This window comes from Charadrius vociferus, unplaced genomic scaffold, assembly GCF_000708025.1.
Source record: "Charadrius vociferus isolate BGI_N301 unplaced genomic scaffold, ASM70802v2 scaffold187, whole genome shotgun sequence".
NCBI classification, from domain to species: Eukaryota; Metazoa; Chordata; class Aves; order Charadriiformes; family Charadriidae; genus Charadrius; species Charadrius vociferus.
Window position 1 is genome coordinate 2,257,088 of NW_009649180.1, and position 13,538 is coordinate 2,270,625.

General features: G+C 37.5%; 1 protein-coding gene across 1 annotated transcript in view; it reads right to left on the reverse strand.

Annotated features, from left to right (window-relative positions):
- ADK (adenosine kinase) overlaps positions 1–13,538 on the reverse strand; it is a gene marked incomplete at its 5' end in the record, with an annotated part of 215,792 nt that overhangs the window by 150,951 nt on the left and 51,303 nt on the right. The window contains 2 exons of the mRNA XM_009888664.1: positions 2,240–2,348; positions 7,877–8,049. Of these exons, the coding sequence (XP_009886966.1) occupies positions 2,240–2,348; positions 7,877–8,049 (282 nt within the window). The remainder of the gene's footprint in view (positions 1–2,239; positions 2,349–7,876; positions 8,050–13,538) is intronic.

Here is a 13,538-nt window from a genome sequence, read left to right on the forward strand (position 1 = left end):
ACAGATGACCACAGGATATCCCAGACCTGTCCTAAAGCAATGACTGCCCTACTCTGCCAAGAAAATAGATTGTTTGATAATCTCAGGACATGGATTTCCAGAGTAAGTATCTGTCACTAACATACATTCTAATGCAACCCAAGAAATAGGTGACAGTTGGATAGAAAGAAGGAAATGAAAAGCAACATATGCCCAGTGCAAAGGCACGGAAGGTAACCAAACTAAAGTGAAGACAGACAACAGCAGACAAATTAATGACTCGGAGAGCTACCCTATACCACAGGAGTGGTAATTGTTCACTATGTCGTTTTGTTTAATCTGGTGAACCGCTACAAACCTGCACGTAAAGATGCTCAATGAAAGAAAAGGGCACGAATGCACTGTAGCGTGAGGGAACGTGTATGGCTCTACACACTGTCTCCTTTCCTTAGTTAAAGTTACACATGCAATCTGTCATCTGAAGCAATAACACTCTCTGAGAACTCTCTCAGAGGAGCCCATCCTTGAGTGCTTTTGCTACAGGTGTGAACCAGGTTCTTTACCCAACAGATCTCCTCCTGCAATCAGACATTTCCCTGATCTGAATTCCATTTTGCAAATAGCTAATACAATTTATTAGCACTTCAGTGTTATTTATTTATCCATTAACATATGCGCATCTTGGGTTTTATTTCCAGTTTAGTAGAATAATTCTCTGTCTCTTACTCAAAGCTTGGATGTCATAGAACTGGCATCTGAAGAACAGCTTTTAATACATATAGTGTAGTTAATCACCTAGTCAAAATTTAAGTGACCAAACTGAGTGAACACAGACAAATGGCTTCGGAACTAAAATAAGATGAAGGCTATATCTCAAAAAACCCAAACCTGTTTTTCACCTCATGTAACGTTTCCCACTTTTCCTGAAGCATCTCCATCAAGTCTGATTTTTCTAAATTGTATATATAATTACCAATGAAGCTTCCAATATAAGCATGGTAAACTTAAAAACAAACAAACAAAACTTAGTGCAGTATAGCTTTTGGTAATATTTGTTATTCTTTTTCTTTATTTAAACTATACTCTTAGTCTTTCAGCATTTTTTTAGCCAATAGCATTAATTCTTCAGCATGGCATTTGAAATAGACTGAGGTATAATTATTGGGAAACAAAAACTCAGAACGCTTGAAAAACAGAAATAAAAAATGAGTAGACAATACACCTAAGTATTTTTTTTTAACTGCAGCACAAACATATGGTCATAGCAGTAGGATATATTTTCTTTGTATACTGAGAAGGTTGTAAGTATTTTTTGACAGTTATAAAGGGGCAGTCTTGGCCATACACAAGAATCAATAACAACCATGTAAAGCCTACAGCAGTGAGCACTAACAGGCTGTTGGAGACATTAAAACTAGCTAAAAGAAATAACTGTATTTTCAATGAACTTGTTCCTCCTGGATAATCAATTTTTTACACTTCTTACCAGCTGTTCCCACATAGCTCAGGTAGCGGAATGGAAGCAGCTGTCATACAGAATCCATATATTACATGCATGTTATGAGGTTTTAATCTGTCATAGATGTTTTACGTTTGCTAATTTTGATCAGTCATATCAACTTGAGAGCAAGATGAAAACAAATTCACCACTTCTACTTCGGCAAGATGTAATCTACACAAATACACTAATTTGGCTTGATTCATTCTGGATGGCAAAAAAAGAATACTAATTGTGAATCTACTAATGCCCCAATTGTGAATCCACTAATGCCCCATCCTCAAAACCCCTTTATCCCAGAAGTAAGATTTCATCATTAAAATCAGTCTGTGCCACCGCCCACATTCAAGAGACTTGTCACAATCATTGTTTCTGAAATATTGAGTTATAAGGTGCCGTAGTAATTACTATGGAATAAATAGCAATTAAGATTGTTCATACAAATAAGCTCAAACTGTTTGCAGTGAATAATTATGCTAATAGTGTTTTTCTACATAATTTGTGCATCCTTCACAACAATTTACGAGAAAATGTGAAATGTAAATTTGATGCACTACTACAAAAGCTCTGAAAATATGTTTAGTTCTTATTTTTCCCCACTAATTTAAGAAAGCACACAACTAAAACATACTTCTCCATTTGTACATTTAAATTCAAAATCAAACTATGCTGAAATTGAAGCAGTCTTTTTTTTTTTTCCATCGCTTAAACCTTAGAATGTTGTAACACAAATTTTAGCAGTTTGAAAGAAGCTGAACTTACTGCTATGTAATAAACTTTGGCCTTTTCCACCAACTTCCAGTTCTTCTCCAAATCAAGGTGCTTTTCCTTCTTGTAGCAATTAGCAGCAGCGAGGTTAGCTACAAGAGACCTGGAAGTGATTGAAAACCAGGCATTAGATCCTCTTTATCTAACACTATGGCAAATTTCTCACAAAGAACAAAATTTCTCAAAGATAATCAAAGATCCTAAGGAACATAAAAGCAATTAACAAAAGCACCATAAAACACATATTCACCACTTAATAATATTTAAACAGTATGTTTTAAATCAGATATTCAATACAATTTAAATTTAAACCATATATTAAATAACGTATTTTAAATCCAACTCCATAGTTTATGTAATCTATCACTATTATACTGTTCACATGCCTTCATTTGCTTAGACTCAACCTTTGTTGCATTTTGTGATAAACTCCCTCAGTATGGTATAGCATCAGCAGATTTTCATTAAAACTCTTCTAGTACCTAACACCTAAAGGAAAGCAGCTACTCCAGTTTATCTTCTGAAAACTGTTTTGCCTCACTAGAACCAAAAAGTTGATGGATATGTATATCTTGCTTTCATAATTTTCCAGAGAATAGTTAAATTATTTAAAAAGGGGTTTGATTGTTTTTTTTTCCCCCCCTTAGGTTCATATTTTCCTTTAGCAAGTGAGAAAGGGTCACATGGCTAGTTTTAGATGAGCTGTTAAAACGACCTCTGGTTTATACTCCTCTGTGTATTACTGGAAAGCTACCAAAAACTCATTTGTACTTCATTCTTTCCTAACAAGTTATAACACAAGCCATGGGACACAACTTCCATTAGCAAGAAAAAAATACTTGTATCATATTTACTTTATTACAGGTAAGGTACATCCTACTTTAAATCCCCCTCTTCAGCCGTTCAAGTCAGCCTTACAAAACACACAAAACTTACAGATATATTCCTAAAAACAGGTCATAAAAAGATGGGTATGTGCTAGCTCTCCACTCTGGCGACCATAAACAAATCCTTCTGTGCAGTTTTATTATAAGAATGTTTACTAACATCCAATATTTAGAGAAGGGGAGTTGGGGAAACAGACATTTCCATGCTAGCATACAGAGTTTTACATTTAATTTTAAAGATTTAATAGTCATAAGATGCACCTTTATCATTAACACATCATTGTTTTGTGACATTTAAGTACATTAGCCAGATTAATAACGTGTAATTACACATACAACATACAGCTATTGGAAACTTTTGCCTCCTCCAACGTGCATACAATTGATGTCATATACATAATCCTTTTCCATACAAATGCTACTACAATCCAAATAAAATGGGTCGGAGTGAATTGCTAATCTGCTTCTACCAAGTTATGCTTCTACCTCCAGCCCGAGTACCATGTACACGCATTTGGAGGTAAGTAAACTGGGAATTCTTGAAAATTTATTCCACCTCAAAACAGCATCTTTCCACTCTCACCATTTCTCTTTATCCTATTAAATAAACAACAAGACCCAAAAGAATCTCTTATGAAGAGAGAAACCAAGTCTCCCTGTAAGCTTCCTGAAACACTCATCACTGACAATCCCTGTAAGTTAAAAAAATCAAGTATATAAAAATGAAAACAAAAAGTTAGACTAAATTTTTCTGAATATATCGAAACGCATAGCACAGTTCTGTGTCATATCATCCCAGGAATATTCTTGGGGCTTATCTCTTGAATTGTAAGGCCTAAAGCCAACAAGAACTAACGTGAGTTTGGAAAATTAAAAAAAAAAAAAATTATAAACAAATAGACCAAGCCTGTGTAGCAGTACAAGTAACAGGGCAAGAATTTTTATTCTTGATGAATATCATTTCAATGACAAGAAATCCACCGGAGAACCAAGTAAATCCAAGACAGACATGTGCATAACGATGGTAATTTTCTGTAAACCAAACTTAAAAAGCAAATTAGATCTTTCAGGTTTGGCAAACCCTAAATATCCATCAAGGGCCTAGGTGGAAAAATCTTGTCTGTCCATGTATGTTGCTAAGTGAAAAGCAATTACATTCCAGAAAACTAAGCAAAGGCTCTCTCTCTGTCTCCTTTCACTTACCACATGTCCCTGAAACTGTAAACCCAGCTCTCTGTGGCTACATCCAACTGTAGAGATGCTCTGCACATGATGCGTAATAAGATTGTTACACTGAAGACAAAGCACCAAGCTTTTCCAAATTAAAACTCTTAAGTCTAACAGCACTGAGTTCAACATGTGGGACACAGAGAAGGTTTTTCAATGCAATATGGTAATTGGAGACAGCCAGAGCGCTTCAAATCAAACAGCTTAATGGAGAAACTGTGCACGTGGGTATTTCGAACATAATGCACAAATCAAAGTCACAGATTATGACAGAATGTAGGTACGACTTTAGAGTTCAATCATGTGTTAGGATTTTCTTGAAAAGCTCTGAGAAAACAAAATGTATTAGTATTGCTAAGCTAGAGAATTCTGAGTGGTAATCACAAATTAGCTCTGAACCCTTTCCTGCAAAAGGCTATACAGACTTAGCAGAAACAAGAAACCTTCACATCACGTCACCTGGAACATAAACGTACACACTCACTTACTGGGAAAACCAGGAGTGCTATTAGCCAACTCCTCCAAAAGAGACAAGAAAGCTGAATTGCCTGAAGAAGGAAGTTACCACGTACCCCAACCGGCACAAGAGACTGGTGAATAAACAGTTATCAACTGGGGCCAGGTTGAAGTGATTCTTACAGATATAGAAAATGCTGAAAACCAAGAAACAATCAGAGGGTAATTAACGATTGAGAATAAACTTGCTCTCACTAGAAGAGGGGGGCTTGCACAAGAAAGCCTTTAGCAGCCACCATTGGCCATTTTTTCCTCTCTCTCGAACAGGGAAATAAATCTCTCGAACTTGCTGCACACTCTCAAGCATGCTCTAAAACAGCCACTGAGATGGAGCTGCTGTCTCCAGTATTTGAGCAAACATTTGATATTAAGCGAGAAAAGCGTTCTATGGTAGCAAACCAAAAATACTGCTTAATAAGTTAAAGAATTATTTGCAGACATTTTTATGAATACCTTTACCTAAACTTTCAAATTCCATTGAGACGCACAACAAAAGTTGCACATATTTTTCCCGAATTCATGATGCATGTTTATTGACAGTCTTGAGTTCAGTTTCTCATCGTGTCATGTAGGAAATGGTGATTGCTACAGGATGCATACACAGACACTATGTGACTGAAGAGAGAGAGAGAATCACAGAGCAGAAACATCTTTATTGCTTGTCTTCTCTTTGAAAAACTGAATATGGATGCTGGAGATGAAGGGGGAAGTCTGTAGACATAATTAATGTCAAAACTCCAGATGAAGATGAATGAACTTCCTTCCTCCACTGAGTACGTACATTCATTCCTGAGAGTAAGACATTATGTACGACATTAAATTGGGAGGGATAGGTTGATAAGCTGGAGGACAGGGCTGTCTGTCATTCAATGGATCTTCAAGAGCCTGGAGAATTGGGCTGGCAGAAAACTTGAAGGCAAATGCAAAGTCATGCGACTAGGATGGAATAACTCCCATGCAACAATATAGGCTGAATGCTGACAGGATAAAACACAGCTTTGCAGAAAAGGACCCCGAGGTGCTGGTGGACCAGGCTTGGAACACAAGTCAGCGGTGCACCCACACAGGGAAGGTTCATCCCATTCTGGTCTATGTGAGCAAGCATGCAGCCAGCAGGACAAAGGAAGTTATATACTCAGAAGAGAGGAAAACCTCTGTTCTGGCCTCCAGACTCTTACCTGGAGTTCCACGTCCAGCTTTGAGCTTTCCATTACAAGGAAGACACTGGCGTAATGCAGTGAGTCCATCAGTGGGTCATCAAGATTATTAGCGGGCTGGAACACTTAACAAATGAAGAAAGGCTTGGCTGAGCCTTAAAACGAGGTGCTTAAGGCGAGACTTTCCTGCCGTCTTCAAATATCTAATGAAAGCTTACAGGCAAGATGGAGGAAGACTATTCTTGGACAAAAGAAGGAATATACACAAGCTGGAAGAAGAAAAACTCCGACTGGGTATCATCAAAAGCATTTCTGTCATGAACAGCGGTCAAACGCTGGAACAGGTTGCCCAGACAGGTTGTACAACCTCCATCCTTGCAGATGTTCAAAATCCAGCTTGACGTGGCCCTGAAAAACCTATTCTAATATCAAAGTTGTCCCTGCGTCCTGCAGGGGTTTGGAACACATGTCCACTCTAACTAAAATTGTTTTACGGTTCCACATGTTATTTGGGAAATTCTCCCTCCTCTGACTCTCAGGTCAGTTCACGTTGCTGCCTATGACTTTTTCTAATTGTAACCAAAACATTCACCAAATTCTCAGGCAGTTTGGTATTGATTTTAATTATGGGACTGCTCTCTTACCTTAATAAATTCTACTAACTCCTAATACGGCTTTGAAAGGGAAAAAGCAGTTCCTTAGGATCAACAGCACTGAAAGCCACAGAGGGAAACCAAAAAGGGTAATGACAGATGTTTTGCTCTTATTCAGAGCCAAACAGAAAATACTCTATAGGGTAACCGATACCATTTTCATTATTGTCTCAATATCTAATATCAGAAAATTCAGATATTGGCAGAAATCAGGGAGGGTTGGTGTACGCTGGTAACATCTCAAGATTAAGGCAGACCTGACTGGCTGGTTTTGAAACCTTAAAAAAATTGTCAGGAGGTAATCAGCAAAGCAGTAGCACATAAGTTCAAGTGTTGTGAGTGGAGGGAGAAAGAAGAAAGCAGAGGGCCGTGCTCAAGATAAATGCCTATTGCCTTCATTATCTCTTTCTGAATTTCCTGTTTTTTATTAGTTTCATTACAATACCCAAAACAAATCACTCTATAAAATGAGTTCTTACTTATGGAATGCTTTGAAACCATACAAAAATACCACAAAGGCGATTGTTCATAGTCTACAAACAGAAGAAAAGTTGAATAGAGTTCTAGAGAAGTGATTTTTTTATATAGCAAAGACCATCTAAAAAAAGTAGCAAACGAAAACATGGAAGACAAAATTCAGATGAAATTGTTAAGATATAGACATACAGAATTACAGTTATTAGATGAACTCCTCAAAACCAGCAAAAAAGATTTGCTTCTTTTCTTCCTCTTGTATAAAGTCAAATTAACCCTTTCAATCAGGCTATATGCTGACACCCATCTTCTTTAAACACATTATCACCTGAAGTATATTCCTCATTTGCCAATCAAGAACACGCCTTACATGCCAATCAGCTTTCACATAGGCTGCATATACATACTTGCAAACCAGCTTTTGTCTCCCACATATTTTCTCTCTCCAGAGCAACTGGAAGCTATAAAGTTCAGAAAGTAGTGTATTATTATCTTACACTTTTCTGCTGTAATACAACTGCTGTTGTATCTCTAAAAGTATATTAATACTGTCCAGCTCCAAACTATGAACCGGGCAGTCCTGTATTGTCTCAAACTGGTGCTAATACTTGCTTTATCATTCAAATCACAGTTTTTCAAGGCCAAATAGTCCAAACAAGTTGGGATTCACACACTATGCCAACTACATTTATTAGGAAAATATCAAAGGCCCCTGACCTGTTATCACTAGTGATGCAGGCAGCACAGGTTCCTGTTGGCTCTTCACTCTGCTCATAGTAATGGGCATCCACATGAGCTTCCTCAGCCTTCTTCTTTAAGATCTCTCCAAATTTATCTTTGCCAATACACCCAAAGAAAGTTGCAGCTTTGTAAGGGCTCTGAATCATCCACTGCAGATTGACAGGAAAAACAAAAACAAAGAACAAATACACAGTTAGCATGCCTGGTATATTATTTTTTGCTGTTTTTTTCTTTCCGCTCACCATATTTAATTCTATGCGTACAGAGCAAGAGATAGAGAACACTTCTATGCCTGAACTAAAAAACATCTAGGACATCAGGGGAGGGAAGGTCAGCAAAGAATAAAAAAATTACCCTTAATGATCCCATCAAGTGCTTAATACCTAACGTAAAACTTAACTTGCACGTAGTTCACTATCAAATAAAGTGGATTACTATGTTCTTATAAGGTATTTCAAGAGAAGTTCCCCTGCTCAAAGGAGATACCCCTACACTTACATTTAATCAAGCAACCTATGGTATCTTCAAAGAAAATTTGTAGAAAAGAAAAGAAAAGAAAGCAACAAAGCCCAGAGATAGCACATAAGGAAAACAATACGTTTGAGAAACCTAAGAAGAAACATTGTGCAACATTCACAATATGTAAAAAAAAAAAAAGTGGTACTGAAAATAACCATTTGTGTCTACCATTTAATTATATGCAAAAAAGCAAATGCTTCCCATTTACATTGTTAAACCACGCATGAAAATATGTATCTCCAACTTTATTGAGAGCAGTTCTGTCACTTGAATTGTAAAGAAAGAGCGTAGCTGCATGGTGTTGCTAAGGTGCCAGGTTATTTCATAAAGCTCCTCTTTTATTCATACAAACTATGTATCATTCAACTGTAAATGTAATTCCATTTTGTACTAAATCAAAAAATAGCATTTAGCAGCAACATAAAATCAAGAGTGAACTAAAAAAATAAATGTGAAGCAACAATCATAGTCCCTACTCTGCTGGTGGTGAGTCAACCAACTGAAGTCGTTATAATTCACTCTAATTACAGTCAGAAAGCTTATCCACTCAATCTATAGTATGAATTAAAGGCTACATCAATTTACTGCTATACTAAAACCCTACTTATAATTGTTTCCTAATCAAGATTTAAATAAACGATAATGTCTCCATTAGAAAGCAGCATTAGTGGTAGCTGCAGGTTGTAGAAAGGTCAAGTAACTGAGTTGCAAATACATGCTTAGTCACATCTTTATTACTTCCAGCTTCAGAGGAGAAAAAAAATATAATTCTTGAATCATGTAAAAGTCTTCATTAATAACGCAAAGGTGGACAAAAGTTGCAAGACCTCTTTCCTGCAGCAGTTAAAGATATATAAAATTTAAGGACAAAAAAAATTGTGTCGACAGACAGTGGCAGCGTTCAATCTCTCATTCACGACATGCACCCTACATATGCTCTGCTAATCTATTCCATATCACTCTAAATTAATATAAATTAAGAAAAACCCTAACAAGAGGATTATCTATGATATCCCTGTATTTTATATACATTTGCACATACATAATGCCTATTTGCACAGTGTTCATTTAGAATGTCTTAGGAACAGTAATCTCTTCTATTTGAAGGTATGGTTAAGCAGAACAGATTATTTGACAAGACTAAAGATGTTGTGACCTACTGTAAGCAAGTATAGAACCAATTTCCACACCGATAGGAAGTACCCGAAGCCTTGTGTCCCATGTTGAAAAGCATGCCTTACTCTGACAAATCACAAGAATTAACAGGGATCACTATGAACAGCATTTATCAAAGCATCAAACCCCAACAATTCCTCAAGAAATGTAAGACTTCAAACTGCACCATTGCTTACACCGTTTTATCAAATGACACAACTTTTCCATCCTTTATATATAAAGTCTGACAACATTTGGAGCAGCAATAAGTAATATTTCACATACATCTCTGAAAAAAAGAGTTTCTGTTCAAGTATCACAGTTTTGGCTACTGGCAGAAGCTCAGTTTGAATTCAGATGTGATATATGCCATATATAACTATCACAATCCTTACTTTAAATGTAAGTGAAATTATTCTCGAGAATCAGAAATCACAACCTAGGATTTCTTGAGATGAACCTCTCCATATTGTGCAGACCACTTCTTCCACAAGCAGTGGTTCTGCTCATACTCACAGGTATTATATGGTGGGGGAATATTCCCACTATACAGATATTATTTTCATTTGAACATCTGACCTAAGTTAAGCAACACTGAGGAAGATGGAAAAGTAGTTCAGCAGTGTTTCTGGAAAGATCTTCTCATCACAGATCTCCAGTTACAAATACTCCCAGCTTCTTGGAGTTATCCCCGCAGATTCCCACAATAATGGTGGTGAGGTGTTGCTAGTTGCAGAACTCCTCCTTTCCTCAGCTAAAAGGCTACATATTAGTAAAGGCAAAAACCAGACATCACATTACAAACTAGATGAAACTGAACTATAGAAATACCTCTGTGGTATACCACTGAAGTTGAGCCTAGTGGAATGAGTCACAGCAGGCATTTTTTGCATACGTGTGAAAAAACGAGAGACAAAATAACATCTTCAAGGTAGACTCTGGAGCACTTTTTTAAAAATTTGACCCTGGATTGGAGTTAATTTTGAATCATTTGATATGGAAATAACAGGCTTCTATGGGCCACTTCACACACCGTTGTTATTAGCAACATTTTGGCTAAAATACTCCAAATGGGAACAAGGGTCAGTCATCACCAGACATTTATCACCGAGAAAAAGTCATGCAGCATTATATCCAATAGCAAATGAAGGCCAGTAACAAACCGCACACATTAATGCCACGTATATGGTTATATAAACTGCAAATTCATTTTATAGATTTATGTCGAATACAAGATTTAATTGAATGAAAAAGACGCTAGACAGAAACGGAAAATGACCCAGCTCAGCAGGCACTAGCATAATGAGTTAATTATCTAGGGTTTGGCCAAGCAGTGAGGCAGCTATTAACTAACGGTATTGACAGTCTGGTCAGGAGAGGTTGGCACCTGGCCACACCATGAATCCTCACCGTCACCCAAGGGAATCTGAGGCTGTTAATGGCTCAAAGACAGAAGTGTCAAAAGTAGGAACTTCTCATGAAAGAACAAGACAGCCTCAGGAGTGGGATACCACAAAGGAAACTCAAAATCTAGAGTGGTTTATGACATCTAACGTGTTTCTCCATCCTAACGTTTTCTTCTGTCAACGCAGCTTGGCCATCAGGTACACACAAGGACAGGCCCTGACCTTTTCACAGTTAGGATAAGCATCTGTGACAGAGGAAGGAGCACGGGAAATAGAACACCTTTCAGATGTTCTCTTGAGTTAAACAGATTGCATTCGCTTACATTTTTGTCGTATGCACCCTGGTAAACTAAAAGCAATTATTAACATTTTTTTAAAATGTATTTCTTGCCTTTAGCGTAACTCTGTCTTAAAATTAGGCTGATTTGAAAATAACCATCATCTAATATTGGATTACCCTATCCCTACACAGGCACAGTAGTTCTTATGATCAAAGACCAAAGCCCGCATGCTGGCCACTCAAGGATACACTAGAGAGTGACAGAATGCTTCTGTCCTTATTTTCATGAGTCTAACTTGGGCTCACAGTAGTAGGAGTATCTGTTCAAGTGTTTTTTCATGATCAGAGTTAACAGGGTGAACTCTTTGGTATGCTTTAGCTATCAGAGAAGTGTAAGAACCTTTGCGTTCCAGGGAGTGGGTGGCCATTGCAGAGAACAGCATCATCTTTTCTTGCAATATGCTGAGACGCCAAGAAAACCTGGTAACAAGTAAAACTTCTGAAGACTCAATTGTGACCTCGTGAGACTGCTAGGAGTTAACTATGTCCCACTCTTCCACCTCCTCAGACTCAAGATGGGGTACACCAATCTCCCCCTTTTGTCTGATCAGAAAATGACTTTGGAAATAACCTTTCCTCTGAGTTACAGAAGCCCTTCTAGAAGCACTTCTTCCAACACTAGAAGGGACTTGACTTTGAGTGGCTACTGAATGCTCTCTTTTGAGAAGGATATTCAAGATGAGATGACAGAGTTACCTGAATGGTGTCTTACACCCGAAAAATAAAAAAATGCCCCTTCATACTATGTGAAAGAAAATCAGTGGTCTTAAAGAATTAAAGGAAAAAAGGGAGAGAAACGTCTTCTTTGATTTGTATTTCCCAAACTTATCCTATTTCGCTTGAGAATGCCATACTTCTGCAACAGGGGCAGAGTCCAGTATTCTATATCACAACACTTGATCTGCATTTAAAGCTTTTCTTTGCTGTTCCTGCGAAGTTCACTGTAGAGTAGGACCTCTACTTGAAAGGCAAAAAGTAACAAACCTAAATAGTTGATCTAATTTACCTCACTCTCTCCAGTTGCAAAGATACTTCCCCTGCCAAAAGGAGAGTTTGCTACTGCTGGGTCTCAGTACAAAATCCCACAAGACTTAAAAAAAAACATCATACTGACAAAGCTTAAGGCAGCTCTATAGTCCTCTGACTGAAACAAAGATCCTTCAGAAATTATTTCATTTTACTCCAATGCTATGCTTTGCTGTAAGTGTCACTGTTAACTGGACAACATTGATAATCAGTACAAGGAGGCTGACGGAGACATTCGCTATCAGTCACACATTGTTCTCCACCCGAACTCCTTAGCTCCTGAATTCTTTTTTAAAGCTGCAGCCAGTAATGCATTTCCACATCTGTCAGTCATCTTAAACTAACAATGCCAAAGCATAGGAAGCTTTGCTTAGACTGACATACCTTCTGCACAGAGGAGCTTTCAGCTGTAGACTTGAATCCTAAATGCTTGGGAACTGACAACACAACAGGAAGCGTTATGCCCCTTCACAGTGAAGGATCTTCAAAACTCATTAACACTGAATACAGACATCTGAAGTGCATCTGAAGTGTGTTATTTGAAGCTGGACTCTTCTCTGCATGATCTGCCAAATCTGATCTTACTTTAAATTGCAGCTTGCAGAGGAGAGGACTCCAAAGACCTAAAATTAGCTAAGACTTAACATGCTTGCTAAAATCTAAATGAAACAATGTTAGCAACTACTCATGAAGCACTCCTTTTAGTAAATCAGAACAGAAATGGCTTCTTTTTATACAGCACTATTTGGAGTATCTCTTATTTTTACGTTCTGAATTTTAGAATGAGTCCATAGACTTTTCAGAAGGTTTCACCAGTCTGTTGTACCCCTAGGACACGTCCCATCACCAATTATATACACAGTCCATTGAAAAGCTCTTATGAATACTTTTAGAAATATTTTAGATGCTAAAAGAAATCACACCTCATCTTAGAAAACCAGATAAAATAAGTGGAATCAAACCCCAAATCATTTTATATCTATCTTAAAACCACAAAAACCTGACAATATGCAAAACAATCCTAAAAAAAGACATTAGTGTCACTGTTCCAAGTGAGCTCACTTATTTCTCGTGAATCGTGTGATACACCTCAAGCACAACTAGAATGCAATATTGTATTACCATTACACATTCTGTACCATTTAAAATCCCTACCATGGTGGGTTAGCCCCAGCCAGCAGCTAAGCCTCCC